Source organism: Psittacula echo (genome assembly GCF_963264785.1).
Source record: "Psittacula echo genome assembly, chromosome: 1".
Lineage (NCBI taxonomy): Eukaryota > Metazoa > Chordata > Aves > Psittaciformes > Psittacidae > Psittacula > Psittacula echo.
The window spans coordinates 146,198,634-146,215,971 of NC_137735.1; the positions used below are offsets into that span (position 1 = coordinate 146,198,634).

Sequence of the window (17,338 nt, forward strand, 5' to 3'; positions counted from 1 at the left end):
TTTCTGAAGACATTACAACCCGTTGTCCTCCCCTGTCCCTTTACCTATTCAGTGACTGCAAGAACTTGGTTATCCTTTGCAGCTCTTTTATTAATAACCACTTAATTTTGACAGATTTTGGTTTGTTTGTTTCTCTGGTCACCCACTGATGGCCACCCACTGCAGGAGCCCTATGGTCCAAACAAGGAGCACACATGCATCCCAGGGCTCCCTTGTCCAGACAACGCATCCAGTTCTGATGGGGATGTAGCACTGGATGTGCAGGAGCTGACCCAGGAGCCACCTTCCTTATAGGTCAGACAAGAGGCAGCCAGGCCTTCAGAGGAGATGGTTTGCCCCCCCCATGACTCAAGGGTACATAAAGTGAACTGAGGTGAGGGGCAGGACCTGGGCCCCAGGGGAAATGCACAGTTGCAGGGTGTTTGTTCCTCAGGCACAAACACAGCTTGGCACCTGCTAAACCATCTCCCAGTGCAGGAAGGCAGCCCAGTCCCTTCCAGAGGGGCTTTGCATACTTGTGATATGATGCCCACTTGCCTGTTTGAAAGGAAACCAGATTGCTCCTTGGAAGTATCTGCGAGGGAGCTCAGCCCTGCCAGCAGCAGGGCTGGCACCAACCTGAGGAGGGAAGGGGCTGCCCTTCCCTTCAGCAGGGCATCAAAACCTTAACAAGGTGATTTGGGGGGCTCTGAATCACAGCACTGCAAATAGAAGACAGGCCTGGAAATGCCTCCAAGTGAAACAGCTGTGAAATGTGTGCAGGTAGAAGGTTAGGATTTGGCTAAGGCACAGGACTGACACCTCCTGAGGAAGTGTACCAAGGAGCTTAAATACCCACAGGTGGACACGCTTCCATGACTGCATTTTAGCTGAAATACTGATCTCCATTGTCAGAGCAGGCCTCGTACCAGAGAGGACTGATGAGCCCCTGGCCAGCAACCACAGTCAGCAGTTCTCACCACGGGCTGTGCCCATCGCCCTCCACTTCTGCAGAAGAGCAACTCCAACAGCTCAACCTAATGCAAGTTGAATTTTACCTTCCTTTCTTCCTTTTTCTGTTATTATTTTCTTCTCTCATCTGCCACTTTTCAGTATTCATTTTCTTCTATATCATCCTCTTCCTTTCTATCAGTTTTCACCTCCTATACAGATTGTTTCCTCACTTCTCACTCTTCCCTTAAAGGTTTGGTTTTGGTTTTTTAAAACATTTTATTGCCGTCCTCCAAATCCTCTCCACTGTGCTTTCCCTGAGCTCCCTCCCTATCTCTCATTCTGCCTTGCAACTGCTTAGCTGCTTCTAGTGCTTCTGGTGTTTCACAGAATCATAGAATAGTTAGGGTTGGAAAGGACCTTAAGATCATCCAGTTCCAAACCCCTGTTATGGGCAGGGACAACTCACACTAAACCATGTCACCCAAGGTTCTGTCCAACCTGGCCTTGAACACTGCCAGGGATGGAACATTCACAGCTTCCCTGGGCAACCCATTCCAGTGCCTCACCACTCTCACAGTAAAGAACTTCTTCCTTATATCTAACCTGAACTCTTTGATTAAACATTTTGCTGCTTTGCATCCTTCACAAAGATACTGGAAACAAGGGCTGGGGTTGTTGGTCTACTCCTGATTGCGGTCTGCATTCCAGCACTGCTTCCATCCCCAGAAGATTCAAGCCCCAGCTTCCATTTCGTCAGTGTTTCAGTTCACTTTAAATTACTTTTGGTACATTCTAATCAGTAAATACAAAAGCAAAAATGTGTCTTCAACATTTTCTCGCCACAACATTAACATCGCTGACAATTCACTAATGAATCTCCCCTCCATTAAGCTTCATTTCCCTTTAGTAATTTTTAACTCTTTCTGGGAATTCTGCCTCATTAATATTTCTAGGTACAAGGTCACCGGTAGTTTTTCAGTACCACCACGATATTAGCTAATCTTAAGCAATTACTTCTCTTCCGTGTGGTGTTGTTTATTGTAGTAATGAGCTAACTGATTAATATTTAGTAGTGCTTCTAAACATACATCTCCTCTTGCCTGTCAACATTTTTGGCCACTGCTCAGTTTTCTTCTTGCTATCACTACCTTCACACTAGCTGAAGCACCCAGAACCATAACTAATCTGACAGAGGGAGATGTCTAGTACTACATGAAGACAGGCTATTTGTGCCATTGCCTGTGATGTGATACCTCCAGCCGTGCATCTCCAAATGATACTCGCTCTGCTTCCACCATATCATATTGACAGTTCACACTCCACTTGTTGTTCAGCTGATATCATACGAGAGTCTTTTTCCACCTGAATGCTAGACTGCTTTTCAAGTCTCTTTGTCTGGCTGAACGTCTGCAGTGGTGTTAGCTCTGCCTAGATACAGCGTGTGCACTAGCACTGAATGGCTTTCAGCTGAATAGTTCTGCTGCATCCTTAAAATATCTACATTAATTTTTAACCTTTAGGTCAACATGAAGTACAGCTGTACTCATCACTCACTTCCTGTTCTGTTAGAACACAGTTTAGGAGCCGGTATGCAACACCAGTGACCTGACACAGCCCACAGCTTAATTTTAGTTAATTTTAGTTGCATATTGCCTTACGAACCATTTTTCCCATGTCAGTATGAAGCCACACTAACATATGGGCTCAGGTACTACGCTCCATCAGGTTTGGTGGGTGCAGCTGAGAAAGATCTCAGGTTCTTTCCCAGGGGACTCCCCTAGTGCTCATGAACTTGACGCAAACATCTGGTAGGTTTTTACTCACAGAAACCCAGGACTTGTGCTTTTGAAAGCTTCAAACCACATTTATTGTAAATTCATGGGAAAAAAATAGGGAGAGAGCACAGGTTGGTAAACTATTACATCTCAGAGTGAAGAACTTGTCCAGTGATGTGCAATCAAATATTGAAAATATTATCTAAATAAACAGCAGTTTTTCCATAGAAATCTCGTTAAATAAAAAAAAGAAAATTATTTCCATATTTACAGATTACAAGGCAAATGTATCCTTAAAGCGTTGTTTCGTATTTAGCAGGTTTATTTCTTTGAAATAAAAGAGAAACGGTTTGTATCTAAGAGGGTACTTTGGAAGCAGCTTGCTAGACAGTCTATGTTACCACCAGTGAAGAGTCAAGAAGCCTCACTTCAACCACCGCAGTGCTTTGCTTCTTCTGTTGTCCAGGCTTTCATCGAAGGGCTTCTGGTACCTCCACCTACGAAACAGGGTGGGGTGGGAAGGTTTTTCATTACATTTGCTGTACAGTCTGGATGGTGAAATTCCTACCAGAGACACACTCCCAAGATCCCTGTGCTATGTATGTACCATCTCCCACAACAAGCCTGAACCTGGGAAAGTACCCCACTTCCTGTCAAAATCACAGTCAAACAGAAATCAGTGTGCTCAGAAAAGTCCAAGCAGAAGAAAGTCTCCTCCCAAATGCTTCCTTATGCTCACATTTCTAAGAATGCGGGGTTTTTTTATTAAATATACCTATATTTAATTAATGGAGCTTGTTCTTTATCTAAGCCCAGAAATAGGATCTCTTACTTACCCGCCTTAATTGCTTTATGCTGCTTGCCCGAATTGCTTCCATAAGGTTGTCATGGAGAGACCTTTGTGGGGTAGAGGGACGGGTGGAGGGTCGTGAACCTTCCTCTGAGACTGAGACTGATTTTAGAGAATCTTTAATTTCTTTCAATATGCTGTTCTCATGTTTTTTGCCTTTTTTGCCTTTTTTCTTTTTCTGTCCATTCTGTAAGGCTTTTTTTGAGCTTTCTTGCTCTTTGATTACTTCAGCTATATTCCTGGTTGGTGCCTTCTTCTCTGGAATAACGGGGGGAGGAGGAGGAGGTGGTGGAGGTGGAGGAGGAGGTGGGGGTGAAGGAACTGTAGGCTGACTTTTCACTGGTGGTGCTTTCTTAGGGAGATTTGGAGAGGACCAAGGTGAGTTCTTAGGTGACACATAAGGTGAGGACCGAGGTGTCCCCTTCTGCAAGGCTTTGGTCTTTGGATTGATGGCTCCATCACAGCCAGACTCTTGTTGCCGCTGCTCCTGCATACGCTTTTGCCTTTGTTTATCCATATTTCTTGTCAGGATACTTGTCATGCTCATTCTTGGGCCAGCAAGGTCAAAGTGGTATCCAAGCTTGACCAGAGTGGTGTTCTCTTTCAACAGTTTAACTATGTCCATTTCCACCTGGCTACCCATGATATGCCTTTGATTGTGGAACCGCAGTTCTGTTAGAACCTTGTTATTCTGCAAAGCTCTCATGATGGCCAGCACTCCTTTGCCTGTGATAAAATTCGACTCAATATTCAGACTAGTTATGTGCTGATTTACCTTTAACATACCAGCAATAGCTATTGCAACGCTGTCATCAGCATGTGTGTTAGCCAAGCTGAATGACTTAACCACTGTGTTGTCCCTCAGGGCTTGAGAAAAATGTATGAGCATCTGAGAAGTGATATTTTCAATGTTGTTCAGATTGACCTCTGTAGTGTCAGGGTCATTGCTCCGGACTTTTTCCAAAGCATCCTCAATAACTGTTGGATTCCCACAAGGGTGGATGGCACTGCTTTTTAAGCTCAGATTATCGGATTCTTTTCCATCATGGCCATTGAGTAAGTTCTCACTGTCCTTTGTGCTGTTACACTTTCTGCGTCTTATGTGGTCAGAACTCCTGCCATCGTCAGGTCTTTTACTAGCTGCAGCATTTTGCTTTTCCTCGTCCTCATCATCACTCTCATCTTCGTCTTCCTCCTCATCTTCTTCTTCTTCATCCTCTTCAGTATACACCTCCTCAGACACTTCACTATTGCTTTCTGTGAAACACTCTTCTTGGATGTCTTCTGAATTGTCTTCTTCTTGCTCAAAATCCTGGACAGGAATGTAGGTGTGTGTGTTAAACATGACTGCAGTAATATAGCTACTGCTTTTTTGCATAAAAGCAATTATCTTTAAACTACATAGGTTAATGTTGAAAGATAAAAATAAATCCTCAGAAACAGAGACAGGAGAACAGCACCTACCACCTTTTTGACATTATTTCTTTCATATTCTTTAGAAGACAATGTTTAGAATAAACTGGAACCATTGTACTAATGTCAGTGATTTCTGCCAAGAGAAAAATTGATAGAAGATATTGCAACATAGACATACTTTGTGTTTTCTATGTATTGGCATGTCCACAAGGGATTTCATTTGGATCCTTGTCAGCAGAAACACAAGACAGCAATTTCAGAATGGACATGATCTATGAGCAACAAGTTCCTTCATTTCACAAGGATTAGACACCTGTGCCAATGCTCAGATTCCCTTGCATGTGTTAGCACATCTGAAAAGGTTAAAGACTGCCATGATTTAGAACACAAAGAGTATCTGCACATGGAAGCATGCATATTGGCATTGAAAATAATACACAATTGTAGGAGTCATGTCAAAAAGACTCTGGATGCACTACGTGGGCTATACACACTCAGAAGCTATTTGTGAAGAAAAGATTCAGACACATTCCCACAGGTAACAAGTAAACAGATGTCAATAATCCCCAAATTTCTTCACGTTTCCCAAGAACTAAGACTGTTGCAGATCAGCTGTTATACTGTAACTCCTGGAATCATAGAATGGTCTAAGTTGGAAGAGACCTTAGAGACCACCCAGTTCCAACCCCTTGCCACAGGCAGGGATGCCTTCCACTAGACCAGGATGCTCAAAGCCCTGTCCAACCTGCCATTGAACACTGCCAGGGATGGGACATCCACAGCTTGTCTGAGTAACCTATGCCAGGGCCTCACCAGCCTCACAGTAAAGAATTTCTTCCTCAGGTCCAACCTAAATCTCTCTTTTTCCTTAGGCACCCACTGCTGAAGACACCCATTAATTAACCTTCAGCCGACGTTATAACTCATTGCCTACAGAGCAGACTGATTGTTTATCTAAACCCCAGAGTTATTTTAGTGTGTTTGGTGGGTGCCAAGAAGGCAAATTTGGAACCATTTCTCAAAGCTGTGCCTGGTGCCGTTAATAGTTACAGTGGCAGAGACAATTCTTAGTGCAGAAGCACCAGCAGGTCTGCACCCCAGGAAAGTCTCACTCTCCACCTGGAAGACTCCAGAAGCATGGCAGTGTTGTATGGGCCATGACTGAACCCACATGCTATGACCAGTCGTAAACCTCTGGCCCAAAACAATTTCCCATGTCACAGTATCACAGTATGCTAGAGATTGGAAGGGACCTCAAAAGATCATCTAGTCCAATCCCCCAATGTCCTATTTTGTCTACTAGGCAAGTCATAGCATATGCCTTTTTATTTACATTTGTAAATATTTATGTCATTTTGGATGAAATACAATCGTTCTGTGTGCACTACTTTACCAACATTTACGTTTTAGTCCTTGTAAAGTACTAGAGAGCGTTTTACGAAGTGAGTACACTCTGCAGTGACACAGCAATTCTGTTTTGTGCTTCTGGAAAAGAAAAGTTACTAACATGACAGGTTATTTTTAGAAAACCTGTGCGGACTTAGATTTGCTTAATTATCTGGCTCTGAAAATGCAGGGAAAGGTTAAAATAATAGTAATGGCAGATTTCATAGTATTGCTTCACAATCTTAAGTAGAATTCTCTGCTGAGACACACACAAACCAGACATTAGTTGTAATGTTTGCAGACGCATGACTAATGAAACAGGACATAAAGCTGTTCCAGCCTGTCATTCTGAAGTGTTAAGTGCCTGAAGGGTTTGCAGAGTCCAGCCCTGTTGCTTCTCCTGTGGATCATGTGTGGGAAGGCCCTTATTCTGAGTGATGCTGCGCTACATATAGAAACAGGGTTGTGTTTAAGCCAGATTTATTATGGGACTAAGATTTATATCTGTAGCTTTTATACATAACTGCAGACTTTCAAAAGCTGAAAATATCAGGTATCCGGGAACCTATCTGCATGGCTATGTTTTTACCTATACAAGAATACATACTACAGCCTTCAACAAAGCTACAGATGAAAAGTTGGTGCCTCTAACTGATGTACTTGATGACACTATATTAATAAAAAGTACTTGGTTTTTTTCTGAGTGACATTTCTGGGGTCAAAGGGGGAATTCAGTTTCCTGTCACACACATTGTTTGGTGTCATAACAACCTGCACGGTAAGTTTGAAATCAAGTACTCTTTGCAGAGCCATAGAGGTATGCTCTGTTATTGTGACAGCATTTCAGTACAGAACTGCTGCAGGGCTTCATCTTACTTTGCAGTAGTAACTCAATGAAAAGTTAGGACTGAGATAGTTAATGGAGAGAGGTAGATATCTCTGGAGGGCAAGTCATTCACCCTAAAAGGCTATCTTCAGGATGTTTGCCTTCTGGAAGGGCTGATCTCTCATCTTAACTATAGAAGGAGCACAAACAACCATCTTAGATAAGGCGTCTACCTTTCAGAGTTTGAGGGTAAGAAAGTTGCTTCCAAGAAACTCAGAAGGAGCTTCCTTACTGACTTCATTGGAGAAAGCCCTGGTGCCATCTACACCAGTGTGTCAACATTTTCATATTTACAGATGCATTTAGGAACTTTCAGATCAAAAACTATGGAAGCTTTTGCAGGCACTTTGAGGTTCAGCCAGAACCCACCATAATGCTGTATAGACACGGAAAAACTAAAAACTCCTGCCTCTGTGTAAGACACCGAACTAGACCTGTTCAGGAGGTTTTTTGGAACTGTCCAGGTTTTGAGTTCCAGGCTCAGCTGGAAATAAACATTAATCTTGCCATTGCCTCCCTAGGACTTGACAAACAGGGAGTGAAGTCAGTGTCTGCAAGCTGATACTAACGGTCTGATGACAGCTAGTGGTCTGTGCGTTTGCCTGCAAAGACATTACACCACCATTCATGAGCAGGAGACGCTTATGTCTAAAGAAAACCTGGATATTATTATTATTACTACTGTTATCTAATTTAATCCAGGTGATTTTGCTCCAGGAAACTATTTTATCTAATGTACAAACTGCAATTATTGCCCTGCAAATGAAACAAGTTCCTGAATCAAGGCTGTTAGAAGTTATGAGCTGTTTTGCCATGTTTGCCTTTGTTGTATTCTTTTCTACTTAAACATGGGAAAACATATTCTTATAAGGAGAGCCAGAGCTTGGTATGAAGCTGTGCTAAACGTAAAAAAGCTATTCACGACCCTCAAGCCCCAGCTTTGCTTTGAAATTGCATGGAACCAAGGTGGAAACAGAACCCCTTTCTGATAGAGCTCAGTCTCACAAACTGTTTTAGGAAGAGCTCAGGGGATGCTGACAAGGATATCAGCTTACAGTGAGAGCACTCATTGCCTGCTGGGGCTGAGCCCTTCACTCCTGCCCAGCTGCACTGTTCATTTGCAGTTCAGGGATCAGCTATTACTATTAACACTTTTATTTTGCAGGATAAATTGCTCAGCAAGCACTAATGGGTTGTGGGGTTTTTGTTTTTGGGGAAGAGAGAATACGGATAAATGGTTCAGCTTACCCCAGGTCACTTTTAAAATAACTGACAGCTATCCTTGGACTACAGTTGCCAGAAGACTCCCAAGCCAAGGATCCTCAGCAGGAACAAAGCAATGTGCACTGCTGTCTGCAACACAGTTTCTGCCTCCCAGCAAGCATGAAACATGGCAGCCCCTTACTAGACTTCAGACATAACATGTATGCAAAATTGTCTTCCTCTCCTGCTTCTCAGCAGTCAATACTGGGTTTTTTTGAAGGAAAGGAAGAAGCACTGTTTTTAGCTTTTAAACAAAATCAAATGTTATTCAAAAGCCCACATCGCTACCTGGCAATAAGTTCTAAGATGCCCTTTCAAATTTTTCCTGTATTAATCACTAATGATAGTTTTTATGGGATTTTCTTCTGTTCTCAACTGAGCATTTAAGATAGATACCTCCAGATGCAGCAAAAATTCTGAGCTAATTTGCAGACACAAAAGCATGCTAACAATGTTCTTAGAAATGCTACAAGAGACTGAAAGAAAACAGCCAGAGAGATCATGCCAGGGAAGAACAAACCCAAATATTTCTAGGAAATAGCAAATGCCTCACCATCTTACCTTGTCACATGCACCCAATCTCTCTTTTTCCAAGAGTTTCCTGGTCTCCCTCTCCCAATAGGCCATCAGTGCTTCCCTGCTGAAAGTCCCTGTCGGTGTTTTCTCTGTCTGGCTCTTCTGCCGCTGTCCCACCGGCAGGTTACGGTCGGGCTCTATGTCCTCCAGCTCCCGTTCCAACTCCTTGAGCTCCTCTTCAGTGAGAGAAGCGAGGAGCTCATCTTCATCAATATCTTCATATTTACTGAGCTCTCTTCTGTAGCCAAAGGTAGACATGGTCCTGCTTGGTCAGGCTGGTACAAACCTGCAGTGACTAGGCATTCAAGAAGGCTGAAGCAAGCAAGCTGTCTCTCGTTTGGTCAGCAACTGTTTCCCTGTGTAGCAGAGACACCCTTTTAAGAGTAGTCATCTGGGGCTTACGACAATGCACGGAGGGATGAAAGCATGCTCTGTTTTAAGCATCAGACGTCAGCTAGACATCTGAACAGCAAGAATGTCCCAACAGTAGTGTTTGCAGGTCCCTTAAAGAGGGGGATTATTGACACACTGGCTATGGCCATATTTAGAGCAGGCAGCCAGCAGGAGAATATCAGCCTCACAGACAGGGGGGAGGCAGCAAATAAAACCCTGAGTGCATTGACACCAACATCGTGTCCAAACTGCAGTAGAGAATGAAAATCCATTTAATCCTGAGCTGCCATGGCGGCTGTAAATAAAACACCCTTGCTGTTGTTCAGACTTCCTCTCATTATCATGGCTTTCTAGCAGAACTGCAGTATTATCCCACCAAGGTGCTTGAGGGAGGCTGGGATCAGAAGGAAGGTTGGTGTGTGACAGCACCTGTGGGAGCATTGCTCTCGCAGTGTCACACCTTGCCTGTAACAAATCACACAACTGGATTGTTTATTAATTGCCCTTTGTTTTTTCATGGATGATCAGACGGAGAATCAGCCTGACACATCCATTTGGAGCTCCCGAGAGATTTTGTTTCACACAGAGAACTGTGCTCTGCTGGAGAGTGTGAGCAGATTGCCCCCAAGCTTTAGTGGGAATCAGCCCTGGGTGGGCAGCGGAGCTCTGTCTTCATCACTTCTGACAGCTCCTGGCAAATGAAGGCCTCTAGTGGCTATTTTAGTTATGGCTGTTGCTTGCTGTGGCTGACTAATGTGCAGTTGGAGAGCGTCCTTCAATTCTTAATTTCAAATGTATTTCTACATTCATGTCCGCTAATAAGTGATATAATATTCTGATATTATTTTTGTAGACAGGTATATTCCAGTGTAAGAAACTACAGAATGAACTGTTAAACTTAATTTCTTTTCTTTTCTCTACAGCAGTGAATGACTGTGGTCTAGCGGTGTTTTCTGAAACATGTAGCAATATTTGCTAACCTGTGTTGTGAGAGAGGTGCAAGGAGAGGAAGAGAGAAAGACAGAGAAAAGGTTGGGTTTGGTACAGGAAGGAAGGAGCACATTTATAACAACATGTAGCAGCCTTATTAAATGATAACACACGGTGGGTTTATTTTTAGATACTCAAGGCAGTATTTAAGGGACATGAGAATGAAAATAATCTGAAGTATTGTCCTTGTCCAACATCATCTCTTTTCAGTTAGTACCGATTGGGTACCTGAACTTATGCATGATGTTTAGCCAAATTGCTCAATTACTTTTACTATTCTGCATATTGCTGGCAATGGAAAGAGGAGATTGAGAATGATTTTCATAAACAGATTTGATAATAAATTTACATTTTTCCTTTGATAATTTTTCCATATGAATTTCATGGTTTGTCTTGCTCAGGAAGTGGGATGAAAGCTTACAAGCTTGGTCCTTCCTAACACACGAAATACATTCAATAAAGCAGACTAAAGAATATTGTGTATCTTAAAATAAAAGAAATATTTGCGGGTCATTTACATTGACCAAATTTTTGCATGAAAGAATAAAAGGAGGAAGATGAAAACCAGTTTGGCTTATGGAGCTAAGAGTATTACCTTCATGTTATGAGATAGTGTGGTGGGTCACCTGTGTCTTAGCAGGAGTTCCATTCACTCTTTCAGCTGCACCTGTAGAAATCATACTTAGGCCAAATTCTGTAAAATGTGAAGCATCATGAAAAAATAGGAAGTACCTTTCGTACCTTTTTTCTTTTAACTTTGCACTGTGAACTCTGACGTTGGCATTCATTAGATGTATATAACAGAACTCCAAGCAATTTTATTTCTTCAGTATGTCTAGGACAATGGTTCATTTTGTTATCATTGGAGTTACCCAGAGAAACAACAGAATAAAATTACCTTTCTTGGACACACTTTTGCAGACAATATTTTGTTGCAAACATTTTTAGATGGAGTTGGTTAGAAAATTTGCACTGGACAGATTTTCTGTAGGAAAATGATGATTGAAACTGAAATGCTTTTAGAAATGTGCTTTATTAGTACAGCGTTAACACGTACAACATTGATATGTATAATATGAAAAGCAAAGACATGCTGTTCAAAATGAAATCTATTCAAATATACTGTTTCCCAGGAAATCTGGAGTTTTCTGCTTTTTCTTTTTTCTTCAGATATAACAAAATTTGTAAGTCTTGGAATTTTCCTGGCCTGGGAGGTCGTAATACAAAATAAAAACTTACAGATACTTCAAGTTTTTTGTGTATAACCCAAATTTTCCAAACTCAAAGGAACTTTTAAAGCACCATGCATTACTCACTTTTAAAATAATATTCAAAGGAAGATTTAGTCCAGACCTTGGCAGCAACATGAATATTACTTCAATGCTGCTCCTTGCTGATGCATGATACAACTCTGGGCCAGGTTTGATGCTTTTCTGCATATATAAAGTTAGTGATGTCCATTCCAGACATGAGATAAGATAATTTGAAGATATTACTAAAGATGGACAAGGTATTTTATTGTAAATGTCTCTCCTGAAGCAGGAAGTAAACTGGCACAGTTAGGTGAGGATATGAGAGGCTTGGGTTCTTTCCTGATCCTGTACATGTTACTTATGGTAGTTTAGGAAGCATTCCTCATAGAGGGATGGCCAAGGGTAAAGACCCATGAACATCTCCAAAACAATTTTAATAAAAGTAATAAGGCTGTAGCACATGGCAAATTACACACACACCAAAGATGCTTAAAAGCTAAAAGTAAAGCTAAGTACTACAGGTCAGAAAATGCAGGGATAATATTTGCCCTTGCCTGCTGATGAGCACTAAAACACAGTCCTTAATTCCATAATTCTGTAATCATATACTTTGATGCTGGAGCCATGAGTCCCCAGGACCTTTACTCTTGGCTCAGTGTGAAGGAGAGATCATGCATATTTGAAAAAAAGCCTTTCAGCATTTTGTTTTGTCCCTGTTCTTCAGCGTATGAGGCCTTGGGTGGCACAGCTTAGTGTGAGGTGTCCCTGCCCACGGCAGGGGTGTTGGAACTAGATGATCTTAAGGTCCTTTCCAACCCTAACTATTCTATGATTCTATGATTCTACCAATGGCTTTATATGTCCAGTGGCCCTTTCAGGAGACATGAAGGTGTTACCGCCTTTATGAGGAGGAAGAACAGAGATACAGAGACCTTAAAACTGAGAATACCCACTAATTTGGAGTTTAGGATCCCCTTTTGGTGAGCATTTGGCATTATGCAGCACTTCCACTTACCAGGGCTCAGTTCCTGGGAGCACCAGCCAGTGCTGAGGCTGCCCATCACTTCAACAGTTCAGATCACAGGTTCCAACTTCTGAGAGGAATCCTGCTGCAAACACAGGAGTGATTGTGTTCTCTTGTTATCAGCATTTCTCCCTGGAACCTTTTCTTCTCATTCCACAGTTCCATTTCTCAGGCATTATACATGTCAGAATTTCTGTAAAAGCAAGCAGTTTGATCATCCTGTTATACATCCCAGCCTATGGGCTCAATCACACAATTACAAACTGTTTAAGAAGAGACTGTGTGCTAGTGAGGTGCCACAGTGCATTCCTTCTCTCACAGCAGGACAGAGAGCAGAGCGTGAGCCACGTATATTACATGAGGACAGATTTATACTGACTACAGTGAGCACGTTTTAGGATGAATCCTTTGAGGTGCTTGGCACATCCAAACAGAAAACCCAAACTAACCTCTTTAATGCCCTGCTGAAATCCAGTGTGCAGGGAATACACCATTTCATGTATAGGCAGTGAAAGCCCATCACTCAATCAACAGAATTATCAAAAGGTTCGTTCCCTTCAGGATCTGGGCTAAGATGTGAGAAATGAAAACTGGGAGAGCCCATTTTATAGGCACAGGATTCACTCTGCTGTTGTAGATACTTGACACCTAGGTTCAAGTGGGATGGACCTCACTCAGCAGCAGCTAGATTGAAGACCTTTCAAGCTTTCCCAGCCTGGCTGATCTGTTTTCTCAGTTTTAAAAGAGGAAACCCTTCTAAGTGCTTATATTGCCTTAAGTACTTAAGCAGCAGTCTAGGAAACTTTGTTCTGTTCTCACGTTTCCACACTTTGGGCACATTGGTCCAGTTGCTGAAAGGACCAAAGCGACATGTGCTGCGTGGTGCTCACCCTCAGCAGGGCAGAGCCCACAGATTAAATCTTACTTCCACCTGGGTGAGTGCAGGAAAAACTGCAGGCAAGCAAACAGAGGGCTGCACAACCTTGTCCTCAGGCATGGGACATGGCTGGCCCCGGGCCAGTGGCTATTTCAGCCACAGCTCCTGAGGACAGCCTGTCAGACAGATGCATTGGCTCATACTGAGCTGCATTCCCACACTGCAGGAACGGGTCCAATTGCCATAGACCACATTAAAAACAATGCACCACAGGACGCTGGGCTTTCCCCATCTCCCCTGCTGCTCTTCTGCCTGCAGTGCTCATTGCTTTTGCAACCCTCATTCCTCAACCAGCTCCTTCCCTCCTGCTGTCCCCTCATCCAGACCCTGAGGCACCAGCCCCTGAGATATCCCATCTTCTCCTTTCCTGCCTCCTTCCTGCTGTGCTGCCTTCTCCACCCCTGGCCCTGCAGGTCCCCCTCGCCTGCCCTCCCTCCACAGCCCTTCACTGTCCTCACTCCCTCCTCAGCCTGTTTGCTGACGTCTCCTTACCCCCCACATGTCCCCATGTCTTGTCCCATGCTCCTTGCTGCCTTGCTTCCCCTTCCAGCCCACAGCAATTAGGATATGAGACTAATGTTTGTCTCAGTTTCTGTACGCTGCTCATACAGGCCCAGGTTGAATGCAGGGTCCAAATTGGCCTGGAGACCCAAAGGGTCAACAAGCTGGCATCTAAACAGGACTGCGAGACAGACTGATGGGACAAGCTGTAGCTCTTTTCCCTGGGGAGACTAGCGTAACTTGTGAAAATTGTGCACACCATACTGTTCCTGAAAAGGATGTGTCATCACCTACATTTAACAGTGGTATCAGCAGAGCAAATGGGATAAAGCATGCACTGAAGGCATCCAAAGGATCAATTTTTCAGCTGCTTTTCTCTATGCCAGATGATTCTGTTGTCCAGTCCATCACCCCTGGTGATGCCGTAAACAAGGAGTCACACAGGAGTAAAAGACCTTTCCTTCCATCCATGCTGGAGAAACAAAAAGTGGGGGAAGTTTAAAGAAGATTCTGGTACAAAAGCAGTCTTTGGAAGTCCGACTCAGCATCTTAACTCAACCTAGCACACCCCAGAGTACCAAGAGGGCAGACTCCAGGTCCAGATTGTAGTTTAACAACTTAGACTCATCACAAACAGCGATCAGCTTTCACTCAAAAAACACGTGCCTGTAGGCTGCCTTATTGCTCAGATTAGTTTTGAAAACAGCATTCCAAACGGCTGCTGGAGACACAACCAGAAGACTAAATACAACACTGTATACCAACAAGCCACGGGGCAACCAGTAATCTAACGTATTTTGATGGCAGGGGTGTTTGGGTTGCCTTGCTTATGAAGAAGACAGAAAAGTCATAGTGAGTGAAAAAGTGAATGGGCTCTGACAGTGCTGCTGGTGGGAAGAACATAAGGATGCATCTTGGGACTCAAAAGGTTGACCTGGCTGCTGGGAAGCACTGGGGAAGAATTCATCTGGGTGCCAATAAGAACCTTTCTGGACTATCAAATTCCTCAGCCTTTGATGAAAAGAAGGAAAACTCACTGCCCACATTGCACCTGGTGTCCTCCATGCATGGATCCTGAAGGTCTATTTGATTATACAGAGAGGCATGCAGCTGGGTGCTAAGGGTGCAGCAGACTCAGGGTTTATTGCCCCTTTTGCCTACCTGAATCATACTAAAACAGGGAAGGCAAGGAGGATCAATAAATTTTACTGAATAAATGTCATTTCCAGTTTACTTTCCCTCCTACACAGCCAGTACTTTTTAATAATCTTGTGTCAGTACAATGTCATGTCCTGCAATAACAACACATGTTGAACCTGCTTAACACGTTATCTCTGACAGCACAAACTATTCCTGCCAGTGTTTCGCTCAGAGCAAGTGCTTCTCCACATCTCTGCAGACTGGCCATTTCCTCGGTGCCAGTTTCTGCCACACCAAAAAGATAATCTGCTTTGTACACAGTGGTGATCTTAATGCTCCTGCTTTCATACAGCTGCTCTTATCTCTCAGGAAGAATCTGAGTGGCTTTACAAACATTGCCAACAGATTTACAAACTATATATAGAAATCATTTCACTCGCTACTGATGTACAGACATAGGGTGACCACAGCAGCTGTTTGGAATGACATCGTGATATTGCTCAACAGCTTTGGACAGGAAGCAGAGGCCACTGTATTGCAAAGAAAGTAGCAGAGGAACTGTTGCAGGCACAAAAAAATGTGGGGTTTGGAAGTGCAGTTTGAATGGGACATTGCTTAGGCAGCTGCAGTCAGCCTATTCTTTTCCCAGAAAGAATGATAAAATAGGTAACATCTGACAATGTAAGGATTATCTTATTTGTGGTGGTAGTCTAGATCAGGCATCTATTAAATTATAAGTGATAGTAAAAAGTGCCTGAATTTAACCTTTTGTTAATGCCTTAGTCCAGGACAGTTCTCCCATGTAGCTTAGCCAAACCTACAGCTTGTCACTCAGATAAAAAACCGCTTTATCTCTTTATACATAGGGAGCAATACAGGTATTTAAGGCTTCTGTATTTAGCATTTCCCTGGGTTTTGTAATGCCTTTTTTTTTTTTTTGATAGTGTGTATTTATTAAGATTTTTTTTTAAAGGAGATCCCAGCAATATAAAGAAGTGATGTAATTCATAGGGAATTAAAAGCAGCAGTACTCACTAATCCTCTACTCTATTGTCTTTATGTCTGTTTTTTAAATAGTCTGTATTAATGATTATGGGACTTCTGGGCACCATATCTACCACATGCAGAATGTGCAGACAAAAGGCGATGTTTTTTCCCAATCAAAAGTAGAGATTTCTACTGAAAATGTGAATTTCAAAAATGAAATGTAAATACCTTCTACATGGCGCAAGAGCTACACTGTTATAGCAGTCCTATGACTACTAACTGTTTACTAATATATTTTTACAGCTCTTCAGGAACACCATGAAACACAGGTTCCTCAGGGAATATTTCTCCTGATCTAAATACTTCTTTTGCTGGTGTGAGTGACACTTATGGGAGAATTTCAGACAGAAAATGCTTCCCATTGCAAAATTTACCTCTAAATATTTTACAGTAATTCAGTGCACTTACTCATGTACTTCTTTCTGATTTATCCCGTGTTTCTCCTGGTAAAGAATTGGGATGGGTTTCTTTGAAGACTGCTCCATGCATTTGCAGACAGACAGGGTATTTTTGAACTGAGGTCAGAAGAGGCCTCTGAGGGATAGACACCTTGGGTTGCAAGGAGCCATTTTTAATTACTGCAGTCTAAACAAACAATTTCCAGTTGAAGGTCAGGAAAAGAACAAGGTCCATTTAGGCTGAAAATCCCTTGATTGGAATTGCTTTTCTTGATACTTTTCCTGATCAGAGATCTATCAGCCCAAACACTCACAGGAAAAAAAAATTAGGGGGAAGGCTTTAAAAGGACTGATTTAGCAGGTAGACCAGAGCTGAGGCAAAGTATATCAGAAAGGCAAAGCACATTAGAAAGGCAAAGCTGGTTACACAGAAGGCACAGAAGAAAGGGCAAGAGGCTCTCAATTAGGTGCATATTAAAGAGAATGATGGAAAAGCAAATGAGATGAGACCTGTTCTAGAGAGATAAGCGATCATGAATTTGTCCCTTTTCTCTAGGGAAACCATAGCTA

General features: G+C 42.7%; 1 protein-coding gene across 2 annotated transcripts; it reads right to left on the reverse strand.

The window, feature by feature from the left end:
* Nucleotides 1-3,019: 3,019 nt before the first annotated feature.
* Nucleotides 3,020-14,638, reverse strand: LMOD2 (leiomodin 2). 2 transcript variants are annotated; one of them, XM_080638996.1, is made up of 6 exons: nt 14,478-14,638; nt 12,737-12,938; nt 11,064-11,135; nt 9,071-9,441; nt 3,545-4,870; nt 3,020-3,205 (listed from the first exon to the last, which is right to left on the reverse strand). In XM_080638996.1, the coding sequence occupies exons 4-6, from the start codon at nt 9,341-9,343 to the stop codon at nt 3,179-3,181; spliced, it is 1,626 nt and encodes a 541-aa protein (XP_080495122.1). In that variant the 5' UTR covers nt 9,344-9,441; nt 11,064-11,135; nt 12,737-12,938; nt 14,478-14,638; the 3' UTR covers nt 3,020-3,178. The 2 variants fall into 2 exon arrangements, with proteins under 2 accessions (XP_080495122.1, XP_080495121.1); XM_080638995.1 differs by having other exon boundaries at nt 11,064-11,162.
* Nucleotides 14,639-17,338: the final 2,700 nt, after the last annotated feature.

Bases quoted from the DNA above. Each gene is read 5' to 3' on its own strand.
- LMOD2 (XM_080638996.1), bottom strand. From the start codon at position 9,343: ATGTCTACCTTTGGCTACAGAAGAGAGCTCAGTAAATATGAAGATATT. The intron at 4,871-9,070 runs GTAAGATGGTGA...ATTCCTGTCCAG, and splicing joins GATTGGGTGCATGTGACAAG to GATTTTGAGCAAGAAGAAGA. The intron at 3,206-3,544 runs GTAAGTAAGAGA...CCTGTTTCGTAG, and splicing joins GCATAAAGCAATTAAGGCGG to GTGGAGGTACCAGAAGCCCT.